Genomic DNA, 21211 nt, shown 5'->3' on the forward strand with positions numbered 1-21211 from the left:
TATACATGTGAATTATACGCACAACCTTCTGGGAAATTTTGAAAAGCCCATTTCTGTGCATAAATACTTTTGGAAACCATGCTCTTTGTTTTTGCTAAGACCAATTCTTTCAGTGCATGTGTCAGAATCTAGAAATTGCTCACTTATTAAAATAAGAGTGCAAATGGTAATACATATATAAAAATTAGCCATCTGAGAATATATTTTATTTACTTTTGAAATTAAGAGTCCATGTTTTAAAATTTTAGTTGAATGAAGAAAGTTAGAATCTGTTTTGAAAGATATTTCCTCACATTATTGTGTACTGCTACAATATATATATATATAAAAATTCTGTGGCTATTTTTATCAAAAGCAGATGTATCTTATTTCTGCACATCCAAGTGGACTATAATGGTAACTATAATACTGGGAAACTGTGTGCAGTATGGAGTCTCCTGCAAAATAGGTTGCTAGAGAATACCTTATCCATTTGTAAATAGGAATTTACTACTGCTTTTTATTCAAATGGATAAACCTACAAAATCTAGCACCAGCCATTCTTGTAGCCTTTCTTTAGAAAGGAAAATGGGCAGACTTGGAACGTGTGACCTTTATCTGTCATCATATGCTGTTTCTATGTTTTAACAACAGAATATGTCCCATACACATAACCATGTTTAAGATTTAGCACTGAAACAACCAACCTCTTATAAGCCAGCAGGAGCATGAAATGAACCAGCTTCAGATTTTCATTCATTCATACAGTACCATATGTTAATTCCAGTTCTTGAGTGATTAACTTGGCTAAAGGATTAAACTCATTCCTGAGGATGAATGCTTTAAAAGATTGACCTAAACTACCTTTGTAATGAAAATTACAATACATAAAAAAGCTATTATGCTGTATACCCTCCATTCAGCAAAGATCTTTGTGAATGATTTACTGCAGTGTGACAATTAAACTGCCTTAGAGTTAAATAAAGGTACTTTCAAAAACATCTTCCATGATGATTTCAACTCCAGTTAATACTAAATATCCAATATACTTCTTAAGTTTACTGTATAGAGGCATCTACTTTGAGACTATGGTCTAAATAGGAATGTGTTACAGAACACACACACACAAAAAAACTCCCCCAAAACAATCTGCCTTGTATTCCATAATTTCACATTCATTTTTTCAATGGTCAGGACTCTAAAATGTCCGTTTTACATGCTAGATATCTCACATACATCTCTCCCATTCAAACAGATTACCAAGTGAACTATTTTCAAAACAAAAATTAAAAATTGAAAACTGAATTATGTGTAAGATTTTATCTTTCTAAATGGTGCAAATGAAGGTGCTGAAAGACCATGAAACCTCTCTCACTGGCTGCAAGCATTTTGTTTTTGTAATGGAATGCACTGATTTGCTGAGAAGGCTGGTACAAGTGGTGTATTTGCAATTCAAAGAATATAAAGTGAGCAGAATGAATTGCTGTACAATAAAAATATAGCAAAGCACAAGCAAATGTGAGGGAATTAGGCCACAACACAGAAACACCTAATATTGATTTAGCTACAAACCGTAGTTTGATTATGGCCCATAAGGTAGAAGCAAGGCTCCCCGAGCTTGTCATTTCTCATACATGCAGCTATATTAGGAGGTATCATCGCTGAAGAAGGAAGAGCCCAGCACCAAGAAAAGTAAGAGAAAAAAAGAAACAGAGATAGAGAGAGAAAGAGAGAGAGAGAAAAGCAGAACATTTAGATTCCCTATAACAAAGATGAAAGAAAAATATCTTCGTATTTCAAGAGAGTTTATTTCATTTCCAATCAAGTTTTTTTAGGTGACACCCAAAGAAGGCTGCAATGTCAGCCGTTTGTATAGTTATATAACCAGATGACTAAAATGTGCTTTAACAACCCAGACAGCCATTGCAATCATTCTGAAACAACTGTAACAGTGAAACAGGATGTCACAGAAAAACATTAACAATCAACAACAAAAATAGTCCACTGAAAAGATAACATTAAAAATAAGTACAAAACTCATTACAAAAATATACAGCCTCAAGCAGAAGAATGTTCCAATAGGGAAGGAGTTTTTGGAACTTAACATATTAACCATGTATGACTGCAACAAACAGAATCCAAAGGACAACTAATCCCAAGTGTTATACAGGTACATTTTATAGCAGCACAGCCTCTGGATATTAAACGTTCTTGGAAACTGCATGTTTATTGCTAAATTTTATGAAAGGAAAATTATTTAAATATGATTTTCTCCTTTGGTGCAACAAGCAGCATATGTTTTAAGATGAAGCACCTTTAAGAGGATGTTATATACAATGTCAATCATATACAATGTCTATCAAATGATACAGAATAGAGAAAGGTGCATGGAGATTGACAATCATCAGGGACAGCTTTACACAAATTCACTGCTATCAGGAACCCTTCTTGCCAAATCATTTATCTATCTTACAGAAGTTGAGTTCCAAGATCACTTCTTTAGTATTTTCTATTGAGGCATTCTGACTGATAAAAATTAGATTTGGTCATACATTTAGATTTAGTTGAACTTCAACAGTAGATGAATAGAATGTCTCAGGAAAACATTACAGCAAATAAAAAAAATTAGTTCATTAATTCTAAAGGAAATGTGGTGAATAAAGCATAAATTAGAGCACTATCCCAAAAATGAGGAGAAGGAAAAACAATATCGATCATAGTTTCAATAGAAACTTCAAAAGACCTTTGGTTGGGAACAAGCCCTTATAATGAGGGCATATTATTCAATGATCTTAAATAAACTGAACATATTATATAGCATATTCCCATGAGAATATTAATCTAGCTAAATTCGATTCAACTAAATCTTCACATAAAATAAAGACATTATAAATAAATCTTTGTATTTCCAATCAGGAAATGTGTAATGTATTTCTTCAAACATAATGCAAGGAATGGAATATCCAACCCCATCATTTAAAAAGAAATACATTGATAGTTATTTTAAAACTGTATGGACAAGCAGTCAAAATTCATATTTATACAAGAAGGATGTTATGGTAAGTACCCAGGAGGACATAGACCTCAAACCATCCTAGAATCTTTTTCTAATTCTAATAGGTGTGCTTCTCAAACATGTTATTTAAGATCAATTGTGGCTCCTGATTTTGAACTAATTCAAAGAGATACAAGCATTAAATGGTCTCATTCAACCACTGAAGAACAGTTTGGCACAGTTCAATATACATTAGATTGACAAGAAAAAAGCAATGGTAATCATCACAAATATTATTATAATTGTTCTTTAAAATGAGCCCCAGTCCACGGAAGCAAGCAAAGAATGAAAATGTGAAGAAAATTCAGTACAAGCGAGGAAAATTTATCACAGTTTGCAAAAGTTGGTAAGACACTGGTGCGAAAAGGATAACAAAAATAATTCCCGCTTCAGATCTTGAGATAAATCATTCATGGAGTGATGGCAGGGAAGAAAGGAATGTTTTCATAGTTTGACCCACCATATTCTGGTACAGAGCCATCTCCACGTTTCAGAAACAGACGGACTCTGCGGCCACCATTTTTAATCAGTTCAATAGCCCGAGCGTGCTTCATATTTTTTGTGGTTTCACCATTGATCTCCAAAATTTCATCACCAACCTGCAAATATAAAAAATAAGAATGTCCACTAAAAATTGGGGTTCCAGAAGAAAAAAAACAACATGAAAGGAAAATCCTCATTAACTTTACTAGGATTCTGGATCTGGGGTTTAGGAAACATATTTTGCCAATTTTGGCTAGATTTCATTCCTAATTCAATAATGAACTCAATTTAAGATCAATGGTCTGGAAATTAACACCTTTTATGGGCTGGCCTCAGAGTACTTAAGTTATAGCTTGTGTTGTATCTTCCAAGTCATTATCTCCATTCTGGCTAAAAATTATTTACTATATGTTCTATTGTGAGGTGGCTATCAAGCCCTTGAGAGTCACAAACAGGCCTGATTTTCAAGATATTCACAATGAATATGCATGAGATAGATTTACATATAATGGAGGCAATTTATGCATATCTAACTCAAGCATATTCATTGCAGATATCTTGAAAACTTGGCCTGTTTGTGGCTCTCAAGGACCTGAATTAGACACGCCTTTTTTACAATGAAGACAATGTAGGCTGCAAATAACATATGAATGAGAGCAATAATTAGATTATGAACAATTAAAAATATATTTTTATAATCTTTAATTACATATACATGTGAACAAATTATACAATCAGAGAATGTACAGTGAGAATAGATTTTCAAAGAGTTCTACCTAAATGCTAAACAATATGATCACTATGCTTATTCGTACACAGCATATTAAAATCACATGGAGAACAAGTTTACATCTAATCTATCTCAACACCGATAACAACACAATACTGAATACAATCAAGCATTCACAAGTTAAAAACACAAATACGCTATATAGATATACATAAATAACTCAAAAGAATCATATACATTATCTTTAAATCGGACATGAGTTACTTCTCCTGACTGTATATGTCGGCATCATCCCAATATTTTTCTTCTTGTCATCTGTGACAAATAATTCAAGTGGTACTTGAATTATTTTTCCAAACTAGACGTATCAATATCACCCCAATGGATCTAATTCATCTCTCCCATATATAGCTTGGAAAAGTTATACGAGTACCACGAAGATAGATGACAAGAAGAGAAATATTGGGGTGATGCAGACATATACAGTCAGAAGATATATGATAAGCTTTTGAGTTATTTATGTACATCTACATAGGGTATTTGTGTATTTAAGGTGTGAATGTTTGATTACGTACAGTATTGTGTTGTGTGGGTGTTTTGTTTTGTGTGTCCTAGTTTGCCAGATAAACTTATCCGGCTAACTTTAGGAAAGCAGGCAGCATGACTGTCCTACTGAATACCGTATATACACTAAGTTATCTGGCAAAGTTTATTTGGTTAACTTGCCAAGCTGCACAGTGGCTGAATATCGAACTCTCACTGCCTATATAACTAGAAGCATATGTACGTGCCCCAACAGACAGTAACTTGAAAGTAAATAATGATTTGACACTAATACATACAATCACTTGATCTTGGTATAAATGTATTCCAAGACTTGGACAGTAACTTTCATACTGGCTAGCTGGTGCACACTGATGTATGTGTGCTGGTGTGCACCCAGGGACACAGCCATTTTATAGCTTGCATGCACATATGCACATGTTATAAAATAGTCTGGTCGCACACACGTGTGCCTGATTTTAAATAGGTGTGCATCTAGGTGTGCAAATCAGCTTCTACCATGTAAGTTGGGAAATTTTAAAAGGGGCTCACATTCACGCCATTGGGGGTCATTTTCCAAGGTGTTATCACGGGAGATAATACCGCAAATCGCGCTAACAGCCGTTAACGCGATTTGCGAATGCAAATTCGTAATTTTATATTCAGGGGCGGAGTTGGGGCAGAGCATATGTAAAACAGGAAACAGTTATTGTGTGCCGCAAAACAGCCGCAGTGTTAGCGCGGCTCCTATCGCGGCTAATAGCTACAACACTTTCATTCGCGTTACGTTGTGCGCTACGGGCCAGTAAAGGGTTATTGCGGTCCATGACAACCTAGCTTGATGTGAGTGTCCATTGCCCAAATCTCTTCTTGGAGTGAGTTTCCTCACTCCGACGGCCAGCAAATCTTCACTAGAGACCACTGTTCTTTCCGTACGTCTCATGTTGAATGTGAAAGTGGCCCCCAACCCCCCACGCTCATACCTAATCCCCTGACTTGTGTGTGCATTCCCCCACTGATACATGTGCCAGGCTTTTAAAATTCACCTCTATATCTGCATAAGTGTACTTTGTAGATTTAATAGTGTTTTCACTTGAAATTCAACTACATACTTAGTTACAGTAAATTAACAGCAGCTTATATAAATTGATAAGGGTTAGAAATGCAGAAATAACGAATATATCAGAACCACTATCATAACCACCTTATGTTGACTACTCCAATTTTAGGTTTGCTAACACAAGTACTGAAACCCAGACGATGAAACACCTGTTGGCCTGTTGCTTACTGGAGGAAGAACATGCCACAGAAAGGAATAAGGGATATAAATAGCCATTTCACGTGCCCCTCAATGGAAAACCTTATGGAGTGTGTTGGCAGGGCATAAGACGACAAAAAAAATCCACTCAGTTCAATAAAAATAAAAATTTGATTTTGCTGTAGTTTGCATACTCACCCTCATCTTTCCACATCTTTCTGCTGGACCATCCTCAGCTAGCCGTAACACATAGAGATCCATGTTATATTCTCGGCCACCTCGCAGGCTAAATCCAAAACCTTTGAGACCTCTGTCCAGCTCAACAGTATAAAATTCTTGGTCCTGCTGAATAAAGTCAATATAAAAAGTATTAGAGGAAAACTGAAAAATAACAGAGTACATTCCACTGTTGCTACGTTTTAATTATAATCAGATGACTGAAATAATTTCTTGGCAATAAATGACCCAGGAGGTGTTTTTTTTTCCTTTGGGCTTGAAAAAGCTCATCTTAAAAAAAAAAAAAAAAAAAAAAAAAGATATAGATCAGAGGGCAAAACTTTTTTTTTTTTTTTTTTTTTTTAGAAAGGGTCACATTTGTAGCTCTTTCCTGCATGAGGAGCTGGTGGGAAGATCCTCTTGGAGTTCCAGTTCGGGAGGTGGGGATGGGTAGTAGTCCCTTGACGTTCCAGGTCAGGCTGTTGCCCCAGGAAAGGACAGATTTGTAGCTCTTTCGCAAGCAAAACTCCATCATGCCCCTCCCCTCCCCAACACTCTTCCCAGTCAGACCCCAGGATCTCCCCTTCTCCTTCCCTCCCTCCTCCTAGGTGGTGACTGGCTTCCCTTTCTTCTACCACACAGCAGTGGCTATATCTCCTTTTTTTCTGCCGCACAGTGGCAGTGGCTGGCTCTCCCTTCTTCTCCTAGCAACTGCCTCGCCATGTCCTCAAGGCTGGCTCCACTAATCACACCAATGCCATCCTTGATCTACTAGCCCAAATTCATCATCAAAGGCCTGAAATGATGTGCAAATGAGTGCAATGACAGGCCATCAATGATGATGGGTCAGAATGTCAGCTGGCTGGAGAAAATGTAGTTTTGGAAAGAGGTAGGCAGGTCACAAAGAAGGTGATGACAGGCTGATTCTTATACATGGACCATAGTTTGCTCACCCTTGGACTAGATTAGCAAGGGAAAGACCAAAATAATTAAACAGAAGGCCAATTATAAATTCCTTTGAAAAAAATAAAAGATTTTATGTCATTAATAAAATGTTAATTTTTTTTACAGTAGGGGCTCTGCCATTAAACTTATTTGAAACAATCCCTCTAGCATTCCACAAAGCTTTGTATTATTGTAAGATCATAAGGCAGAAATAATATAATCATGTGCAAGATATATCTATATGCTATATGTGATTTGGAAGTCTGAAGATAATATAGTATATTATTCTACTTATAAAATAATTAACTTACATTTTTTTTGTTAGAAATAAACATCAACACTAACTGGAAAAACAGTTCCTTGAACTTAATAAAAATACAAATAAGATTTTAAAAATGTTTACATTTACTTTCATCTATTTACATAAAAACCTTACCAAATAAAGATTAATTTTTGGATATGAACTAATAAAGGTTTAGAGGATATCTTCACAGATGACAGAAGTTACAATATTTCTGGCAACTATTGCTTTAATGAAGGGGGAAAACACAGTCGTTCAGTAATGCATGGTTCAGAAAGATACTAACAGAACAGACAAACTGGGGCATCCCAGTAGAGAGGTTGCAATAAATGCTAAAGTAGACCTTTAAGTAAAAAGCAAACAGAGCAGAAATATTCCAAATTACTTCTGCCAACTGATAAACAGGTTATTAATACATACAAAAACCATACTGTATACAAATGCTAGAAGTATAAAAAATAAATTGGGAGAGTTAGAGTGTATAGCACTGAATGAACAGGTAGATATAATTGGTACCTCAGAGACCTGGAGGAAGGAGGATAACCAATGGGGACATTGATACCAAGGTATAATTTATATCAAAATGATATGATGGAGCAAACTATTGAAGCGATGGCACTATATATTAAAGAGGGCATTGATTCAAATAGGATATATGTTCTGCAGGAAACAAAATGTAATGTTGAATCTTTATGGATAGAAATTCCATGTGAGAAGAGGAATAGAATAGCAGTTGGGATGTTTTACCATCCACCTGGCCAGAATAAACAGACAATGAAATGCTAAAAGGAATTAGGGAAACTAACAAAATCAGCAGCACAGTAATAACGGGTGATTTCAATTACCTCAATATTGACTGGGTGAATGTATCATAATGACATGCTAGAGAAGTAATGTTTCTAGATGAAATAAATGACTGCTTCATGAAACAGCTGGTACAAGAACCAACAAAAGGGGAAACTATTTTAGACCTAGTCCTTAGTGGAATACAGGATTTGGTGCAAGAGTCACTTGGCAACAGTGATCACAACGATCAAATCTGACTTAACAACTAGGAGGATACTAAAGAAATCTATTGCTATAGCATTTAACTTTCAAAAGGGTAACTATGATAAAAATGAGGTAAATGGTTAGGAAAAAACTGAAAGAAGCAGCTGTAATGGTTAAAAGTTTATATCAGGCATGGACCTTGTTTAAAAATACCATCTTGGAAGCTCAGACCAGATGTATTCCACGCATTAGAAAAGCCAAAGGAAGGGCTAAATGACCATTGGCATGGTTAAAAGGTGAGATGAGACAGGTTGTAATTGCTAAAAGAACAATAATATATGAATAACGAAACATTTATTATTAATGCATTTCATTTTCAGAAGTGGCATACAAATTCCAATTGACTTAAATCTTATGGCCCCCAATATTGCATGCCTTTATGTCTCAAAATTCAAAACACAATTTCTTTATTCTTCACATTTTTGGGCACTTTATTTTATCTTGGTACTGATACATTGATTATATGTTTTTGATCTGGCTTGGCATAGATATTCAATTTTACGTATTCTTCGATTGGTTCAATTCTTACAATCCCAACCTGAGACTTTTTGCTCAAATTGATCATTGTAATATCTCTTTTCTTGACATCCGGGTTTCTATTAGGGATGGTTCTTTTTTTACTACAATTTTTTAAAAAGCCAACTGATAAGAATACATTACTATATCCTATACTAGTTGTCCTCAGCGATCGCTCAGGGACAACATCCCAGTAGGCCAATTTTTCTGTTTATGCAGACTTTGCTCCACCAGGGATGAATTTGTCTCTCAAGCTAAACATATGTACCCTAATTTCCTCCACCACGGATATCCTCACAAACAGCTCGATCCAGTATCGTCCGCTCGAGGATTGCCCGTCTGTAACGTGCTCGTAGCGCACAATTCGGGTGCGTAAGGCAGTTCGGCGATACAGTGTCCAGTTTCACGCGTCCGTATCGCTTCTGAAAACAGACGCATAACCCTTTCCGCACCCGGCATGTAAATGAACGAAAAAGCTGTATAATGAAGGAATTAGCTATTCCCCTGCGATACTGTAACGGGCGCTGATATTATCTCCTCCGTAACCCGCTGTTCTGCCGCGGCCTTAACCTGCTAGTTTACCGCCTCCCCCTAGTAGGAGTTAGTGTAGTGTAGTGTAGGGTAAAAACATTGCTTACCCGCCCTGGTCCCGTCCGGTCTCCTGCAGCCCCGTCCGGACCGGACGGAGCTGTAGGAGACCGGACGGGACCAGGGCAAAAAAAAACAAACGAAAAAGTAGCAAGGCTCGGGCCTGCTATGGTAAGTGTAAAAAGTGTAAAAAACAAAAAACCTGTGTGTTATATAAAAAAATAAAACAATTTTAAATACCTGTCGGAGGGCCGTGGGTCCAGGCGGCCGGTGGGCGGCGGGCAGCCATCAGCGGCATCCGGTAGTCCCTTCTCCCTTCCTCCCTCCCTCCCCTGCCTGGATGAGCGCCAAAATCGCACGGGCGGGTCGGCAGCGGGGGGTGGGGGGGGGGGGGCGGCAGCAGGATCCGGGAGCGGCGGGTAGGCAGCAGCGGGGTCCGGGGGGTCCGGGGCAGCGGCAGCGGGGGGGCGGCAGCGGGGGGACGGCAGCAGGATCCGGGAGCGGCGGGTAGGCAGCAGCGGGGTCCGGGGGTGGCAGCGAGATCCGGGGAGCCAGCAGCGGCAGCATGTTCGATCGCGCAGGCAGGTAGGTGGCAAAGTAAAGATGGCCGCCTGCACGGGAAAATCGTGCAATTGGCCGCTGAAGACGTGACGTCACGACGTTTGGCGTCACGGGGTGTGACGTCACGTCTTCAGCGGCCAATTGCACAATTTTCCCGTGCTGGCGGCCATCTTTACTTTGCCACCTACCAGGCGGAGGAGCCGGTGCCGAAAGCAGCCGGCTCCTCCGCCTGGATGAATGAATTCATTCACTGCCGGTGGGGGTTGCCTCTCCGGCAGCCCCCACCGGCAGTGAATGAATGCGCGCCTGTGCGACCCCTGCGTTTCGGCGCTCAAGGCAGTCACATGCCGTGACGTCACGCCTTGAGCGCCGAAACGCAGGGGTCGCACAGGCGCGCATTCATTCATCCAGGCGGAGGAGCCGGTGGCGAAAGCAGCCGGCTCCTCCGCCTGGATGAATGAATTCATTCACTGCCGGTGGGGGTTGCCTCTCCGGCAGCCCCCACCGGCAGTGAATGAATGAATGTGCGCCTGTGCGGACCCGGCCTAGATTTAACACGCGACCACCCGCCGCCCGTCTCGAACTAACGCGTGTCCCCCCGCCGCCGCTGCCGCCGCGCCCACCCGCCCACGGCCTAGATTTAACACGCGACCACCGGCCCCCCGGATCCCGCCGGCCGCCTGGACCCACGCGGCCCTCCGACAGGTATTTACAAATTTTGATTTTTACACTTCCTGGTGCCTGTCATTTCAAATGTCATTTGAAATGACAGGTACCAGCGCACCCAGGTTACTGTATAGGCGCTGTATTAAGCGCCTATACAGTAAAATGGGTTACGCGGCCATAACCCTTCCCTACCGCTTTAAAGCCGCGGCATGCATTTGCATGCGATTAGAGGAGAGTATTGGGGAGTTAGTGAAGAGAACTGTGCGTGCGGGGAGGAAGGGTGCGCCTGACACTACCGCACTGTTTTTACCGCGTCCTTACTGGATCGAGCCGAAAGTCCTTAAACATGCTTTTAAGCATGCACTATATTTATTATTTTTTATTTATTTTATTTAAAGGTTTTTTATATACCGAGGTATGGCTGGATGCCTTCACCCCGGTTTACATCTATAACAACCAATTACATTTGACATTAAGCATTTAGTGGTAACTGAGACAAACAACAATACTTATTACAATTAATTGTAACAAATTAACATTTAAACATTTACCATTTTAACAGGTTCTGTCAATTGTTTCGACCGGGTAAGAGGGATAGGTAACTTGGGGAAAGTCAAGTTTTATCGGATAGCCTTGTTTATAATGTTTGGAGATATAATTTTTGGTGTGATATTGTAAGTCATGAGATGTAAGGTTAAATATCAGTGATAGCTATTTTCTAAAAGTTCTGTGTACTTAACATTACTATACTATATAACATATACTATATATATACTATATACTATATACATATAGTATATATATATATATATATATACTATGTATATATATACTATATATATAGTATATATATATATATATAGTATATGTGTTGTAAAGTATTTGTATATGTGTTGGGGGTCGGGAACCTATGGCTCGTGAGCCAGATGTGGCTCTTTGATTGGCTGCATCTGGCTAGCAGACAAATCTTTAATAAAAAAGTAAAAATCTAACAAAACCCCCACCCTCCTGACGCCCCCAAGACCTCCAAAATTAATTTACTACAACCCTCCACCCTCCTGACGCCCCCCAAGACCTCCAAAACTAATTTACTACAACCCCCACCCTCCTGACCCCCCACAAGACCTGCCAAAAGTCCCTGGTGGTCTAGTGGGGGTCCAGGAGCGGTCCGGGAGCGATCTCCTGGACTTGGGCTGCCAGTAGTCAAAATGGCACCGACAGCCCTTTGCCCTCACTATGTCACAGGGGTCGACCAATGGCAGCGGTAGCCCCTGTGACATAGTAAGGGCAAAGGTCCGTTGACGCCATTTTGATTACCGGCAGCCGATGGCCCTTTGCCCTTACTATGTCACAGGGGCTACCGCCGCCATTGGTCGACCACAGTGACATAGTGAGGGCAAAGAGCCATCGGTGCCATTTTGACTATTGGCAGCCGACAGCCCAAGTCCAGATCATCGCTCCCGGACCCCCGCTGGACCACCAGGGACGTTTGGCAGGTCTTGGGGGTGTCAGGAGGGTGAGGGGTTGTAGTAAATTAATTTTGGAGGTCTTGGGGGGGCTTGTTAGATTTTTACTTTTTTTTTTTTTTTATTAAAGATTTGTCTGCGAGCCATCAAAAGAGCCACATCTGGCTCGCGAGCCATAGGTTCCCGACCCCTGTTGTAAACTGAGTCCAGAGGCAGAAATGAAACTCAGTGCTGCTCTTTAACATACTTTTTAACATTTAATATATTTTTTTTTAGTATTTCAATAGCCTTTGCTATTTCTACAAGTCTGATCAGTGCACTTTTATTGTGCTGTGATCATCTCTATTTCTTCTTCACCAAACTAGTTTGCCCTCATAAAAAAACCTTCTCAAAGCACCCTTACAGGTGGACTCTTGGTCTGACCCAGTACAGCAATTCTTACATTATTATGCTCATGCATATATCCTTGGAAAGCCAACTATCTCTGAAAACATTCACAAGCAAAATATGCATAAATTATTGCTGCCGCAAGACATCAGCAATCTTTGTTCCTTCTGCAGTAGTTTTAGTTGTTATAATGCATTTATCACAGGCAATGACATTATTACATGTTAGGAAGGAAAGCACTGAGCAGCATTCTAAAGACGCAAGCTGGACAAATACTTTACAACACAGCTTGGCTGAGGAAAATCATTTAAGGAGAATTTAAAGCAGACCTGCTAGTATGTTCTGTAGGAAAACAGCAATATAACTCCGTTTATATGGCAAGTCTGCAGAAGACATACACTAGCAAGGAAATTGAAGTAAGCAACAAAATTATGTGGGCAACAGCAATGTCAGAGAGAATCAATGTCAACAACATAACTCTTCCTGTCAATTGACAATAAAATCATACATCAAATCTTTAAAGAATTGAATAAAATTTTGACTTTATTTCAATTATATTGCCATTTGCTTACAATATACACCGATGACAGTGCAAATTACAATTTTCCACTGGAAATAGAAATCTAAATAATCACAGAAATAAATAATCATGAGAACTTATTTACCTGTGTTGTCTGTGGAGGTTTGAAATCAAATTGGACTTCTTGCTTTGGTTTTGTGTTGTTTCTGTGCAAATGAAAATATAAGCATCTCATGGAAATTGAAAAACGTAGGTGCCAGATCAAAATGTGCAATTGTTTTTACTGTCAATGCATTTTATAGCAACATAACAGATCATCATAATATGATTCTTGCAACAATGAGCATCAAGCAATATAGCATACTATTCTCACAAAACAAATTACAATGATACTATCTGGTTGGCCAACATGAAATCTTCAGCTTAATAAGGATCACCAAATTATGGTCACCTACTTAAAAGAGCTTAATTGGTGAGTTGTGAGAGACCCATTGCTGTATGCATATACATGAGACAGAACTTTATAAAATATCACAAAAATTGCTTTTTTTTTTTTTAACATGCTCAGATTGTGAACATACTTCATAAAGCAAATATTATCTATTACACTACTGACTGAAATAAATTAATTGCTGACGATTTTCTCTGATATTTAGACTATTTGTATGACCACAAATCATGGTTTTATACATTAGAAAAAACTGAACTGTCCAACACAATTAGCTGTCCTCACTTGGTGTCACGGTTTCGCCTGCCAATGTTCAGTCCACTGTGCAGTCTTCCCTCCACCAGAAGTCCTCAGCAAGCCTTGCTCATTACTTTGCCAGTTATCTCCTCACTGATCCTACTATGCCCAAGCCTCCACCCTACAACTCAGCCTGCTCAATGCCTCTTCATTGCGTCAACTTGTGTCTCTGACCTGGCCACTCTTACCTTGCCTATCCTTGCGGCCTTCTGGGTCTTCTGCTTTGCAGCTTATCCAGGCCTTCTGCTTTTTCCTTGCCTTGTGGCCTCTGGCCTTGCTCTGATACCTCTCAGTCCTCACTGCCTTGCCTCTGTGCTCTCTTGGGATTTTGTGTCTTACCTTATGACCTCCGGACCTACTAGGATTACCTGATCCAGTCTCATGCCCTGTTGGGCTTTCTTGTTCCCTGTTACCTTTCTAATCCAGTCCTGTCCTTGTCCAGTCCAGTCCAGTCCAGTTCAGTCCCTTGGCTATTGCAGCAGTTTCTTGTCCTTTGCCTCAGATCCAGCCCCAGGTTGTGCTCTCTATTAAGCCCTAGCTAATACCTGTATCCAGCTCTTAGCGAGTACCTGCATCCAGCTCTCAGCCAGTGCCTGCCCTCAGCTTCCAGCCCTGCCTTGCTTTGCCTTATTCAGGCCATGCCGGGCCTCAGCTTCCCACCCGTGTCCTGATGTTCCACAAAAGACAAGTCCTACTGGCTCCCAGAACCCAAGGGTTCAATCAGGCCAGGCGTGACTAGGTGTGCACACCGTGCATTTACACAGGGTGGCACACCTGTGGACAGTGCCTGCAGCAGGAGAGGATGTGGGGCTGCCGGCGGCCAAAAATGAGAAAAGTTTGCAGCAAGGTGGGCTGCTGGCAGAGCCCAATCTGCCAGTGGCCAAAAATGAGGAAAGGCTGCAGCAGTTTCCCCTTTAAGCTGCACACATGCACTCACAGCTTTCTGGCTCCCGCCCCCCTCCTTCGCAGAAAAACCAGTGGGGCTGAAGGAAATAGTCTGCGGATCCATGGTGGAGCTCATTCCACCATGGCTTGGAGTGAAGAGGACAATGGAGAGGGCTGAAGTGGAGCCCATTCCACCGTGGACTGGAAAAAGGAAGCCATGTGTGAGTGAGAACCTGTGTGCATATTTCTGGGTAAGAGCTTGTGTGTGTGTCTTGTATCAGAGCTTATGTTCATGTGTTTGCTTGTGTGTATGTGAGGGCTTGAATGCTTGTCTATGTATTGTGTCTGTATGCCATACACTCTGGGCCGGATTTTAAATGCCCTGCGCGCATAAATCCAGCTGGATTTACGCGCGCAGGGCCCTTGCGTGCCGGCGCGCCTATTTTGCATAGGCCACCGGCGCGCGCACAGCCCCAGGATGCGTGTAAGTCCCGGGGCTTCGTAAAAGGGGTGGGGGAGGGGGCGTGCCCGGGGGCATGTCCGGGGTCAGGGGGCGGTTCGGGGCGGGACCAGGGGTGTGGCGCCGGCCCAGGGGCGTGGTCCAGGCCTCCGGACCAGCCCCCGGGTCAGGTGATGGTGTGCCAGCAGCCTGCTGGCGCATGCAGATTTACGTCTGCTTTCAGCAGGCGTAAATCTGCCAACAAAAGGTAGGGGGGGTTAGATAGGGGAAGGAGCGGCCTCGGAGGGAACATTCAGCGCGCGCCAGGCTCGGCACGCGCAGGTTGCACAAATGTGCACCCCCTTGCACACGCCGACCCCGGATTTTATAAGATACGCGCGTATCTTATAAAATCCAGCGTACTTTTGTTCGCGCCTGGTGCGTGAACAAAAGTACGCGCTTGCGCAAATTTATAAAATCTGCCTCCTCGTGTGTGAGAACCTGTGTGCTTCTGTGTGTGTTTGTGCGAGGGCCTGTGTGCAACTGTGCCACATAAAATGTTCTCACAGGCATGCTCACACACACATGCATCTGTGAGGGAGAGAGAGCAAGTGTATGTGGAAACATAGACACGTATATAAGAAATGGAGTGTTTGAGAGAATGTATGTGTGTGTGTGTGTGTGTATATAAACATAAAACTAATTTATTGTTTTATGTTTATATACACATAAACATATACACATAAACATAAAACTAATTTATATACACATAAACTAGTTTATATACACATAAACATAAAACTAATTTATTGTTTTATGTTAATTTATAGTTTGTAATTTTGTTAACTTATTGGTTGATTCTTGATCTCCCATTTCTGTTATTGTTTAATTCTGTCCTATCTTCCGACATCCATGTTATTACTCTCCCTGTTTTAATGTAACTTCTCATTTCTACTTATACGTTAATTGGTTTCCCCATGTTTTAATGTAAACCGGTACGATAAGACCTGGTCTTGAGTGTCGGTATAGTAAAAGAAGTTAAATAAATAAATAAAATAAATATATGTGAAGATAAATTTTGGGTGGCCCTATCTCCCCAATTCATGACAATCTCAAGGTGACTGGAAATCAAAAGATCTGAAGTATGAAGAACAGGAGATTTTTTAATCCTTATTAGTTTTAATTAATGGGTGTAATTTGATGTTTCTACTGTTTTGAAATATTTTGTTTTTTGGGAAATATTAGAAAATATTTTAATTATTGGATTATGTTTATTCATTAGATGTTTTTATTGGTGTTTGGGAAATTTTGGATATTCTATTTGTTAACTGGTTTGAAATATTTATTTATTTTATGACTATTTTACTATAATGAATGATGTTTTATATTTCTTGATTTTATTTTTAATGTTTTATGAACATTACGGGCAAAGTGGAGATCAAAAACACATCAACAGGATAAATCCTCTGAAACAAGGATATGTTAGGTAAGATACAACATCAACAGGCACAAGAGCCATACTGATATAGCAAATGTTGTTTTAATTCAATTAACATAATTATCTGGCAGACAAATCTTGGATATTAGAGCAGTAAAGCACATCAATGTATCAGCATTTTGGGCTGGGTTTGCACTGGCTGCATCAGGAGGGACAGAACAGTAGATCAAAAGGATTTTCAACAATATGAAAACAAATCTCCGTTTGTGTAATATAGATTTCTGCTACTTTGTTTCCCTGACCACACAAATGGTGACTTCTGTAACTTTGCATGTCTGATTACACAAACGAAGATTTGTTTTCGTATTGCTGAAGATCCTTTTGATCTCCTGTTCTGTCCCTCCTGATGCAGCCAGTGCAAAACATGGCCAGTGTGGGGGGACTTACAATGCTGATACATTGATGTGCTTTACTGTTCTAATATCTAAGATACGTCTGCCTGATAATTGCGTTAATTGAATTAAAACAACTTTTGCTGCTTCAGTATGGCTCTTGTGCCTGTAGATGTTGTACTTTACCTAACACACCCCTGCTTCAGTGAATGGTTCTGTTTTTCCATTCATTGTTGCTCTGCTGGCTTGTTGTGGGTTCCAGTTCAGTTCTTCCCAGCATGTTTCTATTTATACTTTCTGGTCTCTTTATTCTGTATTTGGTCAGGATCTGTCTGTGTTCTCCATATGTGACCGAGGTGAGGCATTCTGCTACTATATAATTTATCTGTAGTGATCTATAGCAGTCTGATTTGTTCTGTTTACTAATAAGATGTGTATTAGTGTTCTAGGGCCTTGTGTAATATATGCAGTGCTACCTTTTCATAGATAAGGTTGTTACTGTTTGAGTGCTGGCAGTTAGGGTTGTTTTGGTATGGGAGGTATGCTATGTTATAATGGTAATTCTGTTTATTCATGGCTTTCTGAGGGCCAAGCCCACACCCAGCATACATAAAAAAATGTAAAGCAGATCTAAAAACCTGGCTTTTTAACTGTGCTTACACAAGTCCTAATTAATGTTTTAGTTTTGCTATGTTTTTAATTTAGCATAATACACTTTTTAAGATGATTGTTTTGATATTCATTGCTCTTAGCCAAATCAATGTATTTTATTGATATTAGTACTTATTTTATATTGTCTTGATAATTTTAGTTCTGTTTTAGAATTAGGAATTGTTCTCTTAATTGTTAATATCTATTGATTGTCTTATACTCATTGTTTTAGGTTTATTTATTGTAAACCGATGTGATGGATTTCTGATACATCGGTATATAAAAAAGTAATAAACTATAAACTATTACAAAAAATGTAATTCCAAAGGAGTTTCAAGTGTCTTTTTTGCAGGATTTTCTGGTTGGCACATCAGCAGTGCATCTAAATATAATATGCATATTGTAAGTGACATTGTTGCCTCACAAGACTGTACTTTTGAATGTTCTTTTTTCATGTAAAATCTGATACAAGTGCATAATTGAATTATTGAATTGTGTGTGTGCGCACAAGGCTATAAGGTTTGCTTAGGGTACCTAATACCCTTCCCTTGACCATGGGTTCTGTTTTTGGGGGGGGGGTGCCAGTTTTTAAAAATATAAATTGCTGGAGGGATCTGGGCTTTTCTTGATGGGTACGGGACAGAGACTGAATGATGTGGGGGTAGGGCAGCACAGTAATTGTTTGCACAGAGCAGCAAAAAAGCTAGCAACAGCCCTTGGTTCAACTGGTGGTGGATGGGGTTGGTTAGGCAGAAGACCAGCTCCAGTCCCGTCCTGTACTGCCTCTGTGGGAGTGCTCCTTGACTCCAGCCTACCAGTTCATGACACTGTGTTAACTCAAAGCTTCTTGTTTTGTGTTGGGCATCTGTCCATCTTGACTAGAGTGTAAGCTCCAAGGAACATGGATTATCCATTAAAAAGTGTAGTATTATACTGTTACTGCACAGTTGAGTAAAGTCTATGTGTACCTTTTACACACAGACTTTGCCCTGAATTTTCAAAGCGAACTTGTGCACATTAGTTCGATTTGAAAATTCATAATTGGTCTAGTACGAACAAAAATAACTTGCCCAAAGTTACATCTCCTCTTCAAAGGATATAACATGTACAGGTTAACTCATACGTACACTTTTAAAACTAAAAAAATATGCATGGAAGTTCCAACTTCACTTCTCCAGAACGCTTCACTCCAGTTCAGATAAAAGTATGTGCAAAACTGGGTTCCGTGCATACTTTTATGTGCACTGAGCCCCAGGTTATTTTATAGCAGCAATTTACTTACATAAAACATAGTTTTATACATATAAATGGCTTTGAAAATTCAGCTCTGTGTGTCCTGTACAGTGTTACTTACATCTGGTGTGTGTTATACAAATGATGATAATAACAATAACAACAAGGCTGATTCCAGTGATGTGTGTGGTTGAGACATGCCCTCTTAAAAGGTTTATTCACTAGAAAATCAGGGGATTTAAGGCAGGTGAGATTAAACTGAGAAGTAGCAACTTTTAATTGAGCACTATCAGATATATCTGATATCTGGATATGTTGCATGGAAAACTCCGTTTTACAAGTTGTTGTTAATGGAGAAATTACTTACCTGATAATTTTGTTTTCCTTAGTGTAGACAGATGGACTTAGGACCATTGGGTTTATGCTCCCCTGCCAGCAGGAGACGGAGCAAGCTGACGTTGCAGTATATATAACCCTGCAGTGACCCCAGTCTGCTAGTATTCTCTTCAAAAGCAACTGTGGACAGACTTGCAAAAAACTTGATTAAAAACAGGTAACCAGAACAGTACTCAACCAACCATAAACACTGAACTCACATAAGATTCTAGGTACCCCAAGCTAGGGGACTGGATGAACACTTACCAGTAATCCCTTGGGACCCAGAGCCCCAGAGGAGGACTATTAACATACTCATGTGGCAGCCGAGGGCGGGAAGCTGAGTCCATCTGTCTACACTAAGGAAAACAAAATTATTAGGTAAGTAATTTCTTCATTTCCTAGCATGTAGACAGATGGACTCAAGAACAGTGTGATGTACCAAAGCTACTCCCCAACTGGATGGGAGGCTGCCCGTGGTCAGTCAACACATGTGCAAAGGCTGCATCCTCCCAGGTCTGCACATCCAGATGATAAAACCTGAAAAAAGTATGTAAGGAGGACCACGTCGCAGCTCAGCAGATATCGACGGGAGACAACAGACTGACCTCCACCCATGACACTGTCTGAGCCCTAGTGGAATGAACCCTAACCTAAGTAGGCAACGGCTTTCCAACATCTACATATGTGGCCATGACCACTTCCTTAATCGAACGAGCTATCGTAGTCCGCGAAGCCGAAGTGCCCTGCTTACTCCCAACCATGGAGAACAAACAGGTGATCTGTCTTTCAAAGAGAGACCTCCAGGTACCGCAAGACAAGAAGCTTAACATTCAAGGAGTGCAAAAGTGAAACTCCTCCGCATCCCTGACCTTATCCTGGGATGGCAAGAAGACAGACTGATTCAAATGAAAGTCCAAGACTACCTTGGATAGGAAGGATGGAACAGTATGCAGCTGTAACACACCCCTGGAGTCACTCGAAGGAATGACTCCCAGCAACACAATGCCTGCAGCTCAGAAATCCAACATGTAGAACATATAGCCACCAAAGTCAACAACTGTAAGGAAAGGCTACGCAGTGGTAGGAACGTAGGGCCCACCAAAATATCCAGTACCAAATTAAGCCTCCACAATGGAACTGGTAACCACAAGGGAGACCTAAGGTGCTTCACTCCTTTCAAAAAATGGGCCACATCAGGATGAGATGACAAGGAAACACCATTCACCAGGCCTCTGAAACACACTAGAGCCACAACCAGCACCTTCAAGGAATTAAGGGTCAAGCCTTTATTCAATCAATCATGCAAAAAATCCAGAATGAGAGGGATCTTAACTGAACGGGGAAGAACACCCAGCTCCTCACACCAAGCCTCAAACTCTCCAAACCCGCCCATAAGCCAAGGAAGTGGAGAACTTGCGAGTGCGGAGTAAAGTGGCAATCACCACAGAGGAATAACCATGCTTTAACAGGTGATCCCTGTCAAGGGCCAAATAGTAAGACAAAATCGAGTCAGATCCTCGTGAAGAACCGGTCCGTGCTGAAGCAGATCCATGTGTTGCAGAAGATGAAGTGAGGCCTCCACCAGGAGTCATCACAAATCCGCATATCATGGATGCCTGGGCCAGTCTGGTGCCACCAGGAATGCTAGGCCCTTGTGACTTTCAATCTTGAGAATTATCCAGCCCAGCAAGGGCTATGGAGGAAAGGCATAAAGCAATCTGTCTTCCGGCCAGACCTGTATGAGAGCATCAATTCCCAGAGACCACGGATCTCTCCTGCGACTGTA

The 21211-nt window shown here is 40.5% G+C and overlaps 1 protein-coding gene across 1 annotated transcript in view; it reads right to left on the bottom strand.

The window, feature by feature from the left end:
- Positions 1–21211, bottom strand: part of LOC115081975 (membrane-associated guanylate kinase, WW and PDZ domain-containing protein 1-like) — a 249399-nt gene that overhangs the window by 5448 nt on the left and 222740 nt on the right. The window contains 3 exon segments of the mRNA XM_029586214.1: positions 3495–3633; positions 6247–6393; positions 13410–13470. Coding sequence (XP_029442074.1) covers positions 3495–3633; positions 6247–6393; positions 13410–13470 — 347 coding nt within the window.

This window comes from Rhinatrema bivittatum, unplaced genomic scaffold, assembly GCF_901001135.1.
Source record: "Rhinatrema bivittatum unplaced genomic scaffold, aRhiBiv1.1, whole genome shotgun sequence".
NCBI lineage: Eukaryota > Metazoa > Chordata > Amphibia > Gymnophiona > Rhinatrematidae > Rhinatrema > Rhinatrema bivittatum.